Genomic DNA, 18,618 nt, shown 5'->3' on the forward strand with positions numbered 1-18,618 from the left:
ACATCTTCCCCAGGGAGCAAGATTCACCTGCCTACACTATGGCCTTCCTTCTCAGCAATGTGCAAATGGGGTCTGGCCTCCGGGGCTCTAGAGCTGCAATGCCCACCCCCCTCCTCCCAGCTCCACACCATGGGGACACTTGTGGAAGACGCTGATCTCTGGAAACTCAGCCCGTGAAAAAAAGGTGCATTGTCTAGCCCAGCTTCTCTTCCTCACCCCGCCCTGCTGCAGAAGTGGCCCAAATCCTAATATTGGTGTGGTTTTGTTTAGCAAACAAAGAGCATGCAAAGCAGTTCCCCATCCCTGTGTGTGTGTGTGTGTGTGTGTGTGTGTGTGTGTGTGTGTCCATCCCCAGCACCCTCCCTTGCCCCTGCCATGGAGCAATGGAATGAACACTTATGCCAGGCCCAGCCCTGATGTGTGGCTCCCCCTCTCTGGGTTCCACTGTGTCCATGGAAAGGAGCAGAGGAGGAAGCAGGTGGTGTCCAAGGCTTTGTGGGGACCACCCACAGACAGGGGGCCTTGCAGAGGAGGCCAGGTGACCACCCTCCTATGCAAATCTCAACCCCCTACCCCTGCCTCTGCACACCTGACCAGGCACTCTGGTTGCAGTAAACAGAGCCTTTGGAACAAAGTGCAGCAGGAGTCCTGCCTGGCCAGACCCAGGGCCTGGGAGTTGGGGGGTTGCAGTTCCCCAGGAGGCCTCAGAACCCCACAGATTCACAGCAGAGAAGTGGGTTGGGGTAAGTATCTGCAGGTGTCATTGGGAGGAAAGGTAGAGACTTGAAGACCACCTTGCCTTGGAATCAGGTTCTAATCCCAGCTCTGCACTTGCCTGTTGTGTGATCTTGGGCACGTTGGCCACCCTGAGATTCCACCAACCCCCTCTGTAAAATGGAATCATAATACCTCCTTCGCAGAGAGTTGTGCATGTTAGATTTGATATGTGGAAACCCTGGGGCCTGCTCAGTACCTGGAAGAGACTCATTCAGAAACACCCTTTGCTGTGGGCCAGGTGTGGGCTTGGTGCTGAGAGCACCAGAGACATCTTCCTGGCAGAGGGGAAAGTTACCCATGTACAACTGCCACTGCAGGTTCATAAGTGGGCAGCGCAAGGAGCTCAGACTTCAGAGGTGGGAGAGCTGCTGGGTGGAATGACCAAGGGAGGCTTCTTGGAAGAGGCAGCATTTGAGTGAGCCTCATAGGATGGTCAGGACTTCAAAAGGGAACACTCATGGCCTGGCAGCACTTAGCAGGTGCTAAGCCCTGCTCACTGCTGTGCACACGCGTCCTTCCAGCAGACCACGAAGCTCCATCACATCATACAGCTAGGGAAGGGTGGCACCGAGCTTAAGCGAGTCCCCTCTGCAAAGTCCTTTTGCCATGTAAGGCTCTAGGGACTAGGACGCGGATGTCATCTTTGAGGGCCATTATTCAGCACACCGCAGGATTACACCAAGAACCTGGGGGATGGGAGGATTACCCTGGATCATCCAGGGGAGCCTCCTGTGACGACAAGTCTCCTTCCAAGATGAGGAAGAATGTCAGAGAGAAGGATGAGGCGGGTGATAGAAGCAGAGGCCAGAGCGTCCCGTTTCCCCAACGGATGAAGCAGCCACAGCTGAGGGCTGCTGCAGCCTCTGCCCTGGAGGCTCCAGCAGGAACACATCTCCCACCCTGTCAGTCAGTAGCTCAAGAGCTTTCTCCACCATTGTCTTTTTGGTTTTTTGTTTTACATTTAATTTTTTTTTGAAAAGTAATTTCTTTTTTTAAGCCAGTTTTTTTTTTTTTAAGATTTTGTTTATTTATTCATTAGAGACACAGAGAGAGGCAGATATAGGCAAAGAGAGAAGCAGGCTACACGCAGGAAGTCTGATGTGGGACTCGATCCCAGGACTCCGAGATAATGCCCTGAGCCAAAGGCAGACACTTAACCACTGAGCCACCCAGGTGTCCCTAAAAAGTAATTTCTATAGCCAACGCGGGGTTCAAACTTACAATGCAAGATCAAGAGTCACGTGGTTCAACAATTGAGCAAACCTGGTGCCCCAGCTTTCTCAGCCTTTTACAGCTCCCTGCCATCTCTTCCCAAAGCCGAACTTGCACCCAGGAGGCACTTAATAAACACTGGCCAAAGGTAAATAAATTGGTGTCTTTATTTTTATTTACAGCAGTTCTTTTGAGAGCAGTGACCACTGGTTTCTCCAGCCCCGCGGCCTGAAAGCAGAACCGGGACCCCCGTGGCTAGCTGAGTGCCAGTCAGAAGTGGGGGACAGCCAGCACATGTGGCTGAAGCAGAGGGGTATTTGGCCTTCCACTGGGGCAGGAGGCAGCTCTGGCCATTGTGGCAGCCAGAAAAAGCCCCCCCCAGAAACGAGATCTCAGCATGGTAGGCTGCAGACAGAGAGAGAGGATTTCTCTGTGGATTCCAGTTCGGGATTATTCTTGGCATCCCTGTCCATGGGCGGGGGGTTTTGGGAGGGGTGGCGCTACGCTGGCCATCCGGTCTCTGCCCTGGGGAAGGTGCCCAAACTCAGACCTCAAAAGAACTTCAGCTCAGAAAAGACCCAGCCCAGTTCCCACATTTTGCAGCAGGAAAAAAAAAATTGGTCCAAAGAGGGAAAGCAACTTGCTTGAGGTCACGCAGCAATTTTTGTGAGTCTCAAAACAAGCTGAGAGATTCCTGTCCAGTGCGATCTCCAGGAGACAGGGAATCTGGGTGCACGAGGCTGGCCTCCCTCCGGTTCCAGGATCTCAGGGGCAGGTGCAGCTTCACTTGAGGTTGTGCTGGCTCTCGCGGTGCCTCCGCAGGTCCACCTTTCGCTGGAAGCCCTTGGTGCAGAGCTCACAGCTGAAGGGCTTGAAGCCGGTGTGCTTCCGGCTGTGGGTGATGAGGTTGGAGCTCTGGCTGAAGGCCTTGCCGCACACCTGGCACTTGTGCGGCTTCTCGCCTGCGGGCAGCAAGGACCAGGTCAGGGCCATCTGTGCCGGGCCCCTCGCCCCCGTGCCCTGCGTTTTTCACCAAACTCTGTTGTGTGTCATCTCACGGCTTTAGGAAAGAACTACAGAGGGGAGGCAGGAGAGCAGTGGCTCTGTCACCCCCTACCCCCGCCCCCCAGGGTTGCACCCTGATTGGATGGGGTCCGGGTCCGTCCCGTTTATCAATGTGCCCAGCGCCCAGTGCCAAAGAGGCTCTTGGTTAACAGCCAAGCAGTGACCCACTGGAGGAATGCATGCGTGACAAATCCACCTGCTAGACTCACTTGTACCCACACATCACACTTGTGCTGTTTCCTTTCCAGTGCTTTCCCTACACATTAAATGCGCATCTAAGGAACAGTGTGGCCAGGGGAGCACTCCTCACTCAGTGACCTGACCCCACTCCTGTCTGAAGCGGGGACCTTGTATAGGGGGAGGGAGGGGACCTGGGGACAGGGCTCTGCTGGTCAAGGGGACCTGGGTCGCACGAGGGGCGGGCACCTCACCGGTGTGGATGTAGGTGTGCTTCTTCATGTCCGATTTCTGGTGGAAACGCTTGCCGCAGAACTGGCAGGGGTAGGGCCGTGTGTCTGAGTGGATGAGCAGGTGCGTGGACAGGGTGGACGAGCGCTTGAAGGCTTTGCCGCACATCCGGCACTCGAAGCTGCGCTCCTGCCGGAGGAAACGAGGCCCCGGGGGGTCAGGAGCCGGCGGGGCCTCGAGACCCGGGACTGCCACGCTGGGTGCAGGACTGGGCCCTGCCGGGATCCCCTGAGGAACAGGACACTTGTTGGGGTGGCCCCAAAAACAGGTCCTGGGGGAGCAGGACCCAGAGACCCCCCATTTCTGCCTCCCAAGGGGGACTGAGGCATGGGGCCGGAGAGGACACCTATGGGTTTTTCCCTGTAACCTTTACTGTATCCCAGCCAAATAAGCCTCAACACATGTTTGTTGATTGACTCATAGACTGACTGGCCAAGGGCATGATCATGGGCTTCCCTGTGCTTTGGTTGAGTCTGTCTGTATTATTGGGGCCAGATTCTGGCTTCTGTCCCAATAAGCCATGGGACCTTAGCCAAGTCATTTAGCCTCTGGATACTCAGTTTCCTTATCTGTACATTAGAGCAGCAGTAATGAACTCAAAGGGTAGAGAGGGGAGCCGGCAACAGGCACATGATGCGTGCTCACCAGTGGATCTCATGACCACATCCTGCCTTTCCCACCTGAGCTTTCATCGACTCTGGTGCTAGCAACTTGGGTCATCTTGGGTGCTTTTCCCGGAGTGGAATATTCAAGAAAAGCTAAGTGGGACAAGATGGACATTGAAGCCTGACCCCAAGATTCTAAACCCGAGAGCCTCAAAGCTGAGGCCACACAGAAATGAGCCTCATAGACATTCGTCTCTGCCACCCCCCGCCCCCCAAGTCTCACTGGGCCAGGAGCCTCTTCCAACAGCACGTGAGCCTATTTGGTCCAGCAGGGAGGGAAGAATGTTAAGAGTAGGTGTTGGGAAAACTGTAATGTAACTAGCGCTAAAAGCACAAATATTCATTACAAAGAACAAATTAAAGTATATATTATATAATAATCTTTACAAGGGGGTTTTGGGGATCCAGATAAGAGAGTTAAGGACCATTGATCTGTGCCACCCTCAGGGGCAAGGCGAGAGACTCCATCATAGCCCCTCAGCTTCCTACGGAAGGCGCAGAGCAGGAATGGGGGGGGTCCTGTGCTTGGCCAGCTGCCCACCTGGGAGTGGACGTGTGTGTGCTGCTCCAGGCTCACGGCGTGGCCGAAGGTTTTGCCACAGACGTCACAGGCGAAGGGCCGGGTCCCGCTGTGGGAGCGGCGGACATGCACCTCAAGCCCATGTGGGGTGGAGAACACCTGGGGGCAGGGGCAGAGTGTGAGGCCACGGGGGGCTGCGGAGAGGGAGCTGGGCCTGGGGTCCCACGGCCACCCCCCCTCCACCTCCATGCCCAGGCACAGGTGGGCATAAGGCAGGAGGAGCACGGGATTGCCAATTCTGCTGGCATTTGCTGTGTGTCCTGGGGAGGTCCCCTTGTCTCTCTGTGGCTGGGTTTCCTGTCTACAAAATGGGGCTGTGGGAGCAGGTCAAAGGTCCCTGCTGGCCCTACCTAGGGGCTAAAGAGCCTAGTGGTTAAGAGCCAGGAGGTCGCTAGAGCCACATTTGAATGTCAGTTACTGCTATCTACTTGATGTGTGCTCTTGGGCTGGTGACTCAACCTCACTGAGCCTTTTGTCCACATCCCAGGGCTCACGCATGTCAAGTGCTTAGTGCCAGACTGGCAACACAGCCAGGGTTCATGGTCCTCATTCTCATGGTGAGGACAAGCATTTTTTTTTTTTAAGATTTTATTTATTTACTCGTGAGAGAGGCAGAGACACAGGCAGAGGGAGAAGCAAGCTCCATGCAGGGAGCCCAATGCGGGACTCAAACCTGGGACCCCAGAATCACGCCCGGGGCCAAGGCAGGCACTAAACTGCTGAGCCACCCAGGGATCCCTGAGGACAAGCATTTTTAACCCACCAAAGGACCCAGGATCCATAGCATAGGGAGCACCCAGCTGTGAACACCTGCAGCTGCCAGGGACCTGGAGCGAGGCTACAGAGCAGCACCCGTGAGCCCACCCACACTGCAGCTGCTCACCTTGTTGCACTTGATGCAGTGGTAGGCATCCATGCCCGGGGAGCAGCGGAGGCTGAAGTCCAGGGGCGGCTCGGTGTTGGGCACCAGAGGGCTGCCGTACAGGCTGACGGAGCGCTCAAGGAAGGCAGACTGCATGGTGGAGGGGGCCTGCCGGTAGCTGTGGCCATAGGACGAGGCCAGGGCATCCCAGGAGAAGCTGGGCTTGTAGAACGGGGGTGAGTCGGAGTCCCTGTCCTGGGATCGGGGCATTACAGCAGGGCCCTCTGTGAAGAGTGGGACACACAAATAGGGGTGACTCATTGATAATTAGGACACCACTTCCCCAGCACTTTCTACCTAGTGACCCCATGCTAAGGGTTCTGGTGTGTAGCCCAAACTATTTACTGCAGGAGAGGGTCCGGGTCTTCATTGTGGCTTCCCAGATTTACAGCCCAGAAATTCCCCCCAACACCTGCAGAGTGCCTGCCTCACCCACTGCATCAGCCTGCCCAGCTGCTTCTTCTGACCCACCACACAGAAGCTCTCATCTGGGGTGAGCTCCCCATCCTAGAGGGTCCAAGCAGAAGCTAGAGAGTTCAGATTGTATCCAGATGACTTTGTTGATCTTTCCTGACTCCAGAACTCCAAGGATCCCTGCTTCCATGAGCCCATCCGCCCTCCATTCCACTTGCACTGACTGGCAGGCAATGGCCGGGGGCAGGGGTGGTGGTGCTGGGCCTGGGTACCTGGTACCAAGGTCATTCTGGTCAAGCTCTGGTCCAGCTCCAGTTCTGGCTCCCGTTTGAGATCAGTCCAGGTCAGGCGCTGGTTTGGGAACAGGGTACTGAGGACAGGAGTGTTGCTCAGGACCTGGCCCCTGGCCTCTGTGGGGAGACAAGACCATCAGAGCCACCGGTTACAGCTCTGGGAAGAGGGAGCAGGGGTTGGGGGGAGGTGGTGGATGGGGACTCCCTTCCCAGGAGATGGGGACCCAGAGACCCACTTGCTCCTGTCCAAGTTGCTCGCATGTATGGGCCCTGCTCAGGATGGTGGGAGCAGGGTGGAGGCTGAGGGGAACACTGGCCCCTTCCCAAGGAGAACTCCTAGACCAGTGTTTGTTTTCCGAGCATCCAGCCTCTGTCCTAGATCTTTTCTGAGTTTGGCTCAGCCCCACATGCCAGCTGCTGAGGACCAGCTCCGATCCTGATGACCCCATCATTCCAAGGGGTCAGAAGAGATGGGTGCATTCATTCATTCATTCATTCATTCACTCAGTCAACATTTACTGAGCTTCTGCTTGCAGAAGGGATGCTGCTGCAACCCCAGCACAAGGAGGCAGGGAGCCCTGGGTGGGTGCAGCAGGGAGAGCTCTGACTCACCAGGGCCAAGGGCGGGAGACCAGACCGGTTCATCTTCCTGGACGCGAGGCTGGTGATAGGTGTGAGCCTTCTTGCTCTTTACCAGGAAGGACCGTGGCATTGTAAGTGTGCACCCCACACCTGCTGGGTCGGGTGAGAGGGAGGAACAGTTAGGAAAGACACGGGGGCAACAGCCTCTGTACTTTAGAGCCTCCTCCTGAAATCAGAATCCACTGTCCCAGGCTGAATCGTGTCCCCCAGAAGGTCATGTCTACCCGGAACCTGAGAATGTGATCGTATTTGGAAATAGGGTCTTTGCAGCTTTAACCAACCTAAGACAGAGTCATACTGAGTTGGGGTGGACCCTAAGTCCAATAGGTCTAGGGTTCTTGGAAGAAGAGAGATCTTGGGGCACAAATACACAGAGACACAGGGAGAACACTGTCTGGAGGCGGGAGCAGAGGTGGAAGGGATGCAGCTACAAGCCAAGGGCACCAAGGATGCACTGGCCCCATCCAGAGGTAGAGGGGAGGGCAGAGGGGGAGGCACGAGCCAAGGGAAAGGCCACGCCGCACAGACTCTCCCCCAGAACCTCCAGAAGGAACTGACCTTGCAGACACCTTGATTCTGGATCTCTAGACTCCAGAACCTTGAAAGAATAAATTTTGTGTTGTTGGAAGCCACCCAATTTCGGGGACTTTGCTACAGTGGTTACAAAATTCTAACCTCCCCTCCGCCACCTACTACCTCCCTTGCTAGGAAATTAATATGCCCACCTTCTAGAAAACCTCCAGGGTCAGTGTGCTCCTGCCCACAAGCCCTGAGTGGCCCTGGGAGCAGAGAAGGAAGGGCAGGGGTGTCTCCAAACGTGACACACCATGGGCCTTGCATCCAGAAAGCTGCATTTGCGCCCCTGTGGGATCTGCATTCGGAGGCTACGAAAGGGGCGGTCTGAGCTCAGGTTTCGGGGTCAGATGCTCATGGGTTAGAATCTCAGCTCACCCGCTGTGCCCTTTGGGGCAGACGGTTAACCTCTCTGGCCCATTCCGTTTTCTGTAAGTTGCAGTATCCAGGCTGGTGGTGCCAGAGAGTGCATCTTACATGCTCAGCGCTTATCATAGTGGGGGTGTTGGGGGGAGACAGGTTGCAACATGGAGGGGGCACCTCAATTGCAAAGCCACATTACTGTGGCACTGAGCAGGGCTGCACCTTATCCATGGCGCCAGCCCAGAGCCTGGTGCCCAGAGGGGGAGGAGCCTTCTCTCGTTTTCTGAGTGGGAGTGGAAGGGAGGGTTGGAGTCGTGTGTTAGGGCTCAAGGCCCGAGAGGACCCCCGCACTCCAGCCCACTGGGAAGCCAGAGGGTATGTTGTGCACATGGAGGAAGAGGCCAATGTCCAGCAATTGCAGGAACTAAGTTGGGCAGCTCAGCTCAGCCCCATCATCCCCGAATCCCCCAGTCAGGGGGTAAAGGGAGATTGGAGGCCCAAATCAGGAAAGAGATCTGCCCTTGGTCCTGGGCGGGGGGTTGGGAGGGGCAGAGCGGCTCAGCCTGAACACCTGGACTCTCCCAGCTTGCCATGAGGAGAGCGTCTCCTGCCCCCACTCCCCCCAGGTGTTTCACATCCTTGTGCTCAGGCCATGAGGCTCTCCTGAGGGGAGACAGAGAACATCTAAGTGGTCCTTCCTTCTCCCCATCCCCAGGCCGCGCCCAGGCAGGAGTTCAGGAAATCCTTTGCCAATACCATTCCTGGTGGCTCCTTTGCTGGTCCCATTCCCAGGTGTGGGTCAGGAGCCCCCTTCCAGGCCAGCCACCTTGCGAGGCTAAGGGGTGATAGGGCCAAGCGCGGGAAAAGGATTACAGCTGCTCCAACAGCAGCCAGTGCTGGGTGATAAGGCCAAGGCGAGGAGCCAGCTGGGAGGAGGGAGATTAGAGAGGGCAGCTTGGAGGCCTGCCTTTGGAGCAAGCTCAGGGAGTCGTCCTTCCCCCAGAGGTGACCCCAAGCCAGGCAGGAGAGGGACCCCCGGCTGTGCCCAGGCCTGTCTGCCCCTCCTCACCAGAGCCCCCAGGGCATCAGGAGTCTGCTGAGGCCACTCCACCCCGGGGCAATGCTAGGCCCTGCCCTCCCCACTATAAGCTTCAGTGTCCAGTCTAAATGGGGATGGGGATCAGAAGCCACCTGCCCGTGACTGTTGCGGCAGAAAGGACCTCTACTGCAAGCAAGTGTGCAAAGTGCTCGGCATAATGCTGAGGCTGCAGGAGAACAGAGCAGGTGGTGGCATCTCAGCCCACGGGAGGGGAAGCCTCAGGAAGGCAGGCACAGCCTGCGTCCTGTCCTGTCCAGTCTGGTCACATCCCCCGTCTGGTTGCAGTACCCTGCCCAAAGCAGGTGGGCTCTGGGGACAGGGATGAGCCCTGGACCAGAAGCAGGGACATGCTTCACGTCCTTCCTCTCTGGGATCTGAAATGAAGAGGTAGGACCTGAAGGCTCTGGTCCAGCTGTCAGATTTTGCCCTCACCAGGCTTGCCTGGCCTGCTGTCTCCCCCAGGCTTGTCAGGAAGCCCGCGGTGGTGGCCTTATCTGCTGGGGGCAGTCTTCCTTCTGCCTCTTCCCCCTCCCCGGCCAGGACTCCTCTCACCATCATCCCCTCCTTCCCCCTTCTAACTCTTGGCTCCAGGAATCCTCTGGGGAGGCCAGACCCTGGGCCAAGCCAGAGGAGACCCACACATGCCCGGGAAGGCAAGGGGCTGTGTGGTTTTGGCCTTTTGTTCTGGGGGTGCCTCCAAGGGCCACAGTCTCTCTATCAAAAGATGATTTATCATTTTTTTTACATAGTATTCTATTAAAAGGCAACAAGGACCAAAGGTAGGCAATGAGAACCTGCTGGAATGTCAGGAGATACTTCTTGTAGCCAGGATCTGCGTAGCCTTAGCTTCATTAAATTGGACCTGTGAGCTGTGTCGCTACTGTCCCATTTCCTGGAGGAGGAATCGAGGCTCCGAGACTGGCTCATGATCCCAGGCAGATCCCAGGCTGTCCCCCAGGCCTCTGCACTCTTGACTGTCAGACCACGGGGTGGGCACTTATTTGGTGTGGAGATAACTGCACTGACATGCTAAGGAAGGTGTCTGAAGCTCTGGTGTGCATTATGCCATCAAACTGACAGCCACTGGGGGCAAGAGAAGCAGTGATTGTCTTCTGGGCTCACAGGGGACACTGAGGCTGAGGGAATGAAGTGGCTCATCCAGGCCCCATATTCTTGTCCTGCTGGGACTTGACTCCTGGCCCGGGGCCCTGCTTGATGGCATCTGTGGTCTTTCCAGCCACCCATGAAGACAGCCTGCCTAGAGCAGGGAGAGAAGGCTGGTTGGTGGGACAAGATGGTTGAAAAATCAAATTCTTTTGATTTCTATCTTTTCTAGAACCCAGAAGCTCCACATGGGTTCCTGAAGGGTTTTGAGCAGAGAGGCAGGAGAGAAAGATTCCCTCAGGAAGCTTTGGTATTCCCTTGGACTCAGAGCCTGACACCATAGAGGTCAACTGCTTAGCAGTCAGGACAACACAAGTTCATGAGCAACGGGTCTCAGCTTCTAGGGTCCCTGGCTGGAGGAAGGGGACTCTCAGGGCTGACTCTCATGACCCACTCAGAGCCTCTGATCTATCTCCTCAACCTTCCCTCCCCAGAACGTTCTCTCAGTTAAGCCTGGCAGGGAGGCACAGCCAACCCTGTGGCTCAGCCTTCAAGCTCCCCGTGAGGACACACCAGGAGAACTTCCTTTTGGCCCCTGTTAGCTGAGTTAAAAAAAAAAAAAAAAAAAAAAAAACAGGAACCAATCACCTATACTGTAGTTAATTAACAACCACACCGTTTTGATTCACACGAACCATTCTGAGAAAGAGCTCTGAGCAGAGATTGTGAAAGAACCCTAAGATTTCTTCATGAGACAGAGGCCTTGATGGTATCGGCCTCCGGAAAGAGACTTGCTGTTAACATCTCTTCCAAAACTCTCCATCCCAATAGAGGGTGCCCTGACCCCGAGTCAGAATCTTGGCCCCACACCCCTCCTTCCAGGTTAACTCGCAGCTGCAACCTGGTTGCTTCCACACAATGAGGTGCCACGGGCCTCCTGTGGGGCTGAGTCTGATTTTGTGACCTTGAGCTTGACCGCATCAGCCTCCAACCTGGAGCTTGGTACTCCTATCTCTCAAAAGGGACCGTTGGACTAAGAGATTTCTAAACTTCCCTTTAGCATTAAAATCCCATGCACAGTTTGTTGATCTTCAGCGCCTTGTTGACCTGCCTTGACTATGAGCCTCATCACTCGGGTTCCCTTTTTGGAAGTGTTGGGTAAGACTGCTGTTTCTCAGAGTCTATGACAGAGGACCCTTTGGACTTCCTTTATGTTTAAAGACATGACTCAAGGGGAAACACAAACAAACAAACAAAAAAAAACCCTTTCCATGTAGGAGTCAGGGGAAATGGGCCTGGGTCACATTAGGGGCCCCCAACAGAAAGAGGTCATTGTGTTCACAGCTTCCAAGCAGTTGTCACATGTCTCCTCCTGAGTTCAAAGGCTGCAATGTCACAGAGGAGTGAGTCAACTTCTGAGCTGATACCCAAGAGAATCGAAAGCAGGGAAAAAACATGTTTGTACACCCAAATTCACGGCTGCATTATTCGCAGAACCCAAAAGATGGAAGCAGCCCAGGTGTCCATCGACAGACAATGGATGAACGCAAATTGGTGTATCCATACAAGGGAACATTATTCAGCCTTAAAAAGGAAGGAACACCTGCCACAGCGTAGATGAATCTTGAGGACCTCACTAAGCAAAATATGCCAGTCACAAAAAAGATGAATGCTGCAGGACTCTGCTTATATGAGATCCCTGGAGACGTCAGACTAGTAGAGATGGAAAGGACAGTGGCGAGAGCCAGGTGCTCAGGGAGGGGAAGAGAGGGGAGTCAGTGTCTGATGGGGACAGCATTTCAGTTAAGAAGATGAAGAGTTCTGGAGATGGCAATGGTTGTACAACACTGAGAACGCATTTAATGCTACAGAAACTGTACACTTGGGATGCCTGGGTGGCTCAATGGTTGAGTGTCTGCCTTTGGCTTGGGTCATGATCCTGGGGTCCTGGGATTGAGTCCTGTATCGGTTCCCTGTGGGGAGCCTGCTCCTCCCTCTGCCTGTGTTTCTGCCTCTCTCTCTGTGTTTCTCATGAATAAATAAATAAAATCTTTTTTTAATTATTTTTTTTAAAGATTTTATTTATTTATTCATGAGACACACACACACACACACAGAGAGAGAGAGAGAGAGAGAGAGAGGCAGAGACACAGGCAGAGGGAGAAGCAGGCTCCATGCAGGGAGCCCGACGTGGGACTTGATCCCAGGTCTCCAGGATCACACCCTGGGCCGAAGGCGGCACTAAAATGCTGAGCCACCCAGGCTGCCCAATAAATAAAATCTTTAAGAAAAAAAAAAAAGAAACTGTACACTTAAAAATGATTAAAATGGTTGCTTCCCTGTAAAGTATATTTCACTACAATAGAAACAAAAATGAGTGAACAGAACATTCCCTGAACATTTCTGAACTGGAGCAACTCCCATTGGTTTGAGTTCCTGAAAACTCAACAACAACAACAAATCCTCCCTCTACATTTAAGGAGGGCTAAGGTTTTCTGCTGCTTCTGAAAAGGGACGAGAGAATCATAATGTGATCTGGCTTTTTTCCCAGGGGCGATTTGGTCCCAGAAACTTCGGGGTTCTCCAAGAGGACCCCGACCCTACCCACCATCCCAAAAGCCTTAAGAAAATGTCCTGCATTGTTTTTGAGTAACTCCATCCATTAAACCCAACGCAGATATGGCTTTCTGAGGCTTCCCAGGCACATTCTGCAGGGAAATAAGCACACCAACCTCCCCAAATCTTGAGTTGGAGGATCCCTCACACATCTCCTTATTCAAAGAGTTCCTTATGCATCAGTTGCAAGGTGTACCTTGCCACCTTGCTGAGACTAAAATCTACCCATTCATTGCCTGCTAAGAAATATTCAGGAGGCGTGAGCAGGTGCAGCTCAGCTAGTTGCTACCACATGCATGCCCAGAGCCTGCAAATTAATTTGCCCCCTCCAGGAAACTCATGAAAGCTGAAGACTTTCCCCTAAAAAAAATATACACAAGCACATACCCACAGCTATTCTGTAGACATGCCCCCCACAACCCCATTGCCTTAACAAGCCCTATTTTAGAGCAGATGCATCACCCCAGATGCCCAGACTTTAAACTTGGCCTTTTCTTCAAAATTAGGTAGAAAAGACTGAGATGCCACCTGCCCTTCTGCAGCTTTCTTGTTCTTGGAGGCTGGGGTTGGGGGTGGTGGACAAACGCATTTTCTCTCGTCCCCTCACGAGGTTCTCTGGATGAGAGGGCACTAGCTCTTGAGGTGCCCCAGGAACTCAGGTGAAGGAGTGTGGGATGCTGGAGATAGAACTTCCCCCAGAGTTCTCTCAATTTCACTCCAATTTTATAGACGAGGAAAGCTCAGGGTGCTGGGGGACTGGGAGGGGGACAGCCAGTCGGTGCCTGAGGAGCCACACTGAGCCAGGCACCTGAATGAGTGTCGCCCCCACGCTCTGCCCAGGTCCCTGGGAGAGCTGGGGTTGCGGGCATGAGCTGGCACACACGGGCGATCTCCCACCCACCCCAGCGGGCTTTGGAAAGGCTGTTTATGCATTGTTGGTGGAGGGTGGAACTCCTATAGGGCTCTTTCTCCCACTGCCTCCTCTCCACGGGGTTCAAGGGCTGAAAGCTGCATCCTGTGAAAGAGATATCCCAGTCCACCTTATTCTTCCTGTAACTGTCAAAGGGCCCCGGTGACCTGCCTGGAAACAATCTAAGTCAGACATGCAAATTTAAAAAGAAGAGGCTGGGATGACAGCCCTCACCTGTCCCCAGCTCTGCTGTCTGGTCCCTGCCGCGGTGTTGGTGGGAACCTCGCAGTCTCTCTGGGGATCGGCTCCACTCTGTCAACCTCACACTCTCTGCTCCAATAGATACTTCTCCTTCCTCCCCCCTCACTCTCTGTGTGTGTGTTTTTTTTTTTCTTTCCTCTTCTGTTCCCCTCCTTGATTTTCAATCTGATTATTTGTGTCAAAATCTGGCGGTGAAGGAACAGCCAATAGAGAGCGCCCGAGCGCTGGGCTGCATTTGCTTATCAAAGCTCCCCCGGGCTCCGACTCGATGCTCCCGCCAGCCCTCCTCCCCGGGAGCCCGGAGCCCGTTCTGCGCCCGGACATTTCAGCTACCGCAGGCTGGAAAAGAGAGGAATGGTTAAATCAGTCTGTTTTTAAAATTAAAGTTAAGGGGACGCTTGGGTGGTTCCGCCAATGAAGTGTCTGCCTTCGGTGCAGGTGGTGATCGCGGGGGTCCTGGGATTGAGTCCTGCATCGGGCTCCCTGCTCTGCTGGGAATCTGCTTCTCCCTCTCCCTCTGCCTGCTTCTCCCTCTGCTTGTGCTTTCTCTGTCTCTCTCAAATAAATAAATGAGATCTTAAAAAAATAAAATTAAAATTAAAAATAAAACTTATATACCTAATTTTGCATAAACTCAGAAGTTTCTGGGGCGCCTGGGTGGCTCCATGCTTGAGCATCTGCCTTGGGCTCAGGGCATGATCCTGGGGTCCTGGGATCGAGTCCCACATCGGGCTCCCCGCAGGGAGCCTGCTTCTCCCTCTGCCTGTGTCTCTGCCTCTTTCTCTGTGTCTCTCATGAAAAAATAAATAAAATCTTTAAAAAAACAACAACAAACCTCATAACTTTCCTTAGTCTTTCCTTCCTTCCTTCCTCTGTCTCTGTCTCCGCTCCATCCCGAGCCAGCAGCGCTCTGCTCCAAAGCCACTGCAGACCCCTCTTGGACAGGCAGGCCCCTCTTGTCCTTGCACAGGTGACCTCTGAGAAGAAAAGTCAAAGTCACCCTTCCCCAACTTGGGCCCCAGAACAGGGGAAGGAGCCAGTGAGGTGCGCCCCAGCTGTGTCCCCAAGCCCTCAGCCCGCTCCGGGCTCAGGGTCCCAGGCCCTGCGTGTGTCGCCATCTGGTGGCCGCAGAGGAGACGGGGCCCAGGGCTGTGGGGTCAGTTGGCACAGCTAGCCTTGTACATCACATCCCCCTTGGCACGGAGCCCCATTCCCGGATCCCCCACTTTTCCCTCCTTTGCCCCTCCAGCCTGATTTCAGGAGGATTTGCATAAGAGGAACACTCACAAAACAGAGCACTGTTAGGCTGATTTGCATGCTCTTCAAGACCCAGCACTGGAGAGATTATGTTTCCCTCATAAAGAAAACAAGTCTGGCGACAGAAAGCCCCAACTTAAACTGCAGGTCTGGAGCCCCAACATGAGGAGAAAGGCGGTTTGTGGGGAGGCTTCTCTGCTGCGAGGCCAGCCTGGAGGTCAGCGGGACCTACGATGCTGTGGGGGCCCGGGTCCCAACCTACAGGCCCTACCCCAGAGATGGAGACAGTCACTCTCAGCCCGTGCACCCTCTTCGGTAGAGAGAGTGTGGGAACATCTGGATTATTCTTTGGATGTTCCCCATTGCTAACAGTCAACTAGAACTGTTTGCCATTACGCAGAAAATGTAAGACAATCCAAGGACATTGAGAAAATTTCCCATTTCTTCCCATTCTCGCTCCATGGTACAGGCGTATCCACATTCGTCTTGTCCAGTGGGTCTTTTTTTTCCACCGGCTGTTATTTTATTTAAGTACTTCCCAAATTCCCTTGGGGCTTTTTTTTTTTTTTTAAGATTTTATTTATTTATTCATGAGAGACACGGAGAGAGAAGCAGAGACACAGGCAGAGGGAGAAGCAGGCTCCATGCAGGGAGCCCGATGTGGGATTCCATCCGGGGTCTCCAAGCTCACGCCCCGGGCTGAAGTTGGCGCCAAACCGCTGAGTCACCGGGCTGCCCTCCCTTGGGGCTTTTAAGAGCATATTTAACAGCTCAGCTCACCGACCCCTTTCTTCATTCGGAGTGTTTTGCTGTTTGGGATAAAGCTGCCGTGTGGGATTATGCAGCTGCCACTCTAGGGTTGTAAACCCATTTGGGGTATTTATCTTCCCCCTGTAGTAACCGACTCAGGGGCTCCCTTCCTAGGCCAGGCCTCCAGCCTGGAAGTGAAAGCGGGCCTTCTCTGCAGCCACCTGGGATCCTCTGAGAGCCGTATCCCACTTGGCCGGGCACACCTTGCAGCCTGGAGCCCTTGTGACCTGAAACCTCCCAGCCCCTGGGTCACCTCTAACACCACTCCCTGTTGTAGGCAGCTCTGGAAATGAGGTTTAGCCTCTGGTCAGCCTCCCCCAGGGCCCAAATCACTGCAGCATCCCTATGCCCTGTTACCTGGTTCATTTATTCCAGTTACTGCTGGTACCTATTACATTCCAGACTCTTCCTTCTGCCCTCTGCCCCCTGTCTTTCTCCCTGTCTTAGTCATCTCAGGCTGCCATAACCCAACCCCACAGACTAGGTGATGTAAACAACATGCATTTTTTGCAGAGACCAGGAAGTCTAAGACCGAAATGCCAAGCAGAGTCTGTTTCTGGTGAGGACAAGCATCTCGATTTGCAGATTTGCAGCCAACCACCTCCTTGCTGAGTCCTCATTTGGGAGAAAGGCAAGTAGAGAGAGAGGGAGGGAGGGATGGAGGGAGAGAAAGGGAGAAAGAGTGAGAGCTCTGGCTTTTCCCCTTTTCCTTATAAGGACACTAATTCCATCAGGGTTTGGGGGGGACCCTCATGACCTCATCTAACCTGATTAACATCCCAAACACCTCACCTCCAAATACTATCACAGGGGGGTGAGGGCTTCAATGTGAATTTTGATGGATAAGAACATTCCGTCTATCACTCTCTTCACCAATACATGTTTATTGAGCGCCTGCTAGGTAGCAGATGCTGGAGTCTTCAACAGGAGCCAGACGGGACCGTCCTGAGCGCCTTCCTGGTCTCACAGGTGGGACAGAGTATCCTGAAAGTTGCAAATTGGACTCATAAGTTCGGTGATGTAAACGTGTATGCAAAGTCATGAGCTTTAATGAAGCTAATGGAAGGGACATCTTGGTTGATGCCAGGCTGATCTTAGTCAGGAGGAGGAAAGTAGGGAAGAATGTCTAAAAAGAGTAATAGGTTTAAAGAGCTGGAGGCAAAAAAATAAAAAAATAAAGAGCTGGAGGCAGGACCTTCAGTGAACTGACAGCAGCCAAGTTCAGTACCGGTGGACAGTAGAGGGTAGAAGGGGAGGGAGAGATGAGCCTAGAATGGAGCAGGAATTTAAAAACCTGACTTAAAAACCTTGGGGAGGGGGGGTGAGCAGCCCCGATGGCTCAGTGGTTTAGCTCCAGCTTCAGCCCAGGGCCTGATCCTGGAGACCCAGGACTGAGTCCCATGTCGCGCTCCCTGCATGGAGCCTGCTTCTCCCTCTGCCTGTTTCTGCCTCTCTCTCTCTCTCTCTCTCTCTCTCTCTCATATGAATAAATAAATAAAATCTTTAAAAAAATAAAAAATAAAAACCTTCAATGGGGACACCTGGGTGGCTCAGTGGTTGAGCATCTGCCTTCGGCTCAGGGCCTGATCCCAGGGTTCTGGGATCGAGTCCTGCATTGGGCTCCCTTCAAGGAGCCTGCTTCTCCCTCTGTCTATGTCTCTGCCTCTCTCTCTCTCTGTCTCTGTCTCTCATGAATAAATACATAAAATCTTAAAAAAAAACCTTCAAAGATTTCCCTCTAACAGGACACAGCTTTAGCTTCAGAGATCAGCAATGTTTTTCACAGTGTTAGACTGTTTTCAAATGACAGCGCTTTTTCTTTTTTTTTTTAATTATTATTATTTATTTATTTTTTTATTTATGATAGTCACAGAGAGAGAGAGAGAGAGAAAGAGGCAGAGACAAAGGCAGAAGGAGAAGCAGGCCCCATGCACTGGGAGCCCGATGTGGGATTCGATCCTGGGTCTCCAGGATCACGCCCTGGGCCAAAGGCAGGCGCCAAACCGCTGCGCCACCCAGGGATCCCGACAGCGCTTTTTCTAATGCAAGTTGCAGAAACCCAGTTTATACTCATTGAATAACAGCAATCAAACAATTAGTTCATGGCACTGAAGAGTCCAGCTTCAGGTGTGGCTAGATCCAGAAGCTCGGACGATATTGTTTAGACCTCATTCATGCCTGCATCAGGACATTTGCATTTTTTGGTCCCTTCTGCTTGGATGGCCTAACTTCCAGATCTCCCCCATGATTGGCTCATTCGGGTCACAGCTGTAATGTCATCTTGGTGGAGAGACTTTCTTGGCCATCAACTAAAGCAGGACCTTCCCACCCCAGCCACTTTCTGCCCCATCATCCTACCCTTTTGCTCTTCTTGGCAACCACAAATATCTGGAAATGCCCTGTTATTACCTTTTTATTGATCTCTTATTTGGCCTGACTGCCCACCTGGAATGTAGGCCATACAAGAGCAGGGGTGGCATTTGCCTGGCTCACAGCTGAGTCTTCAAGGCTGACAATAGTGTATGGTAGACACTAGGGATGTGTTCACAGGGTGAATGAACGAATGCATGAATCCATGCATGCTTCT

General features: G+C 53.3%; 1 protein-coding gene across 2 annotated transcripts; it reads right to left on the reverse strand.

Moving 5' to 3' along the window:
- Window positions 1-1,778: 1,778 nt before the first annotated feature.
- GFI1B (growth factor independent 1B transcriptional repressor) lies at window positions 1,779-14,031 on the reverse strand. 2 transcript variants are annotated; one of them, XM_072743298.1, is made up of 7 exons: window positions 13,938-14,031; window positions 7,009-7,128; window positions 6,376-6,513; window positions 5,651-5,913; window positions 4,729-4,866; window positions 3,486-3,750; window positions 1,779-2,951 (listed from the first exon to the last, which is right to left on the reverse strand). In XM_072743298.1, the coding sequence occupies exons 2-7, from the start codon at window positions 7,106-7,108 to the stop codon at window positions 2,773-2,775; spliced, it is 1,083 nt and encodes a 360-aa protein (XP_072599399.1). In that variant the 5' UTR covers window positions 7,109-7,128; window positions 13,938-14,031; the 3' UTR covers window positions 1,779-2,772. The 2 variants fall into 2 exon arrangements, with proteins under 2 accessions (XP_072599399.1, XP_025865019.2); XM_026009234.2 differs by having other exon boundaries at window positions 2,636-2,951; window positions 3,486-3,651.
- Window positions 14,032-18,618: the final 4,587 nt, after the last annotated feature.

This window comes from Vulpes vulpes, chromosome 2 (genome assembly GCF_048418805.1).
Source record: "Vulpes vulpes isolate BD-2025 chromosome 2, VulVul3, whole genome shotgun sequence".
NCBI lineage: Eukaryota > Metazoa > Chordata > Mammalia > Carnivora > Canidae > Vulpes > Vulpes vulpes.

Coding starts and splice junctions, on each gene's coding strand:
- GFI1B (XM_072743298.1), bottom strand. CDS start 7,108: ATGCCACGGTCCTTCCTGGTAAAGAGCAAGAAGGCTCACACCTATCAC. Junction 6,514..7,008: donor GTCTCCCGCCCTTGGCCCTG/GTGAGTCAGAGC, acceptor GTCTCCCCACAG/AGGCCAGGGGCCAGGTCCTG. Junction 4,867..5,650: donor ACTGCATCAAGTGCAACAAG/GTGAGCAGCTGC, acceptor CCCTGCCCCCAG/GTGTTCTCCACCCCACATGG.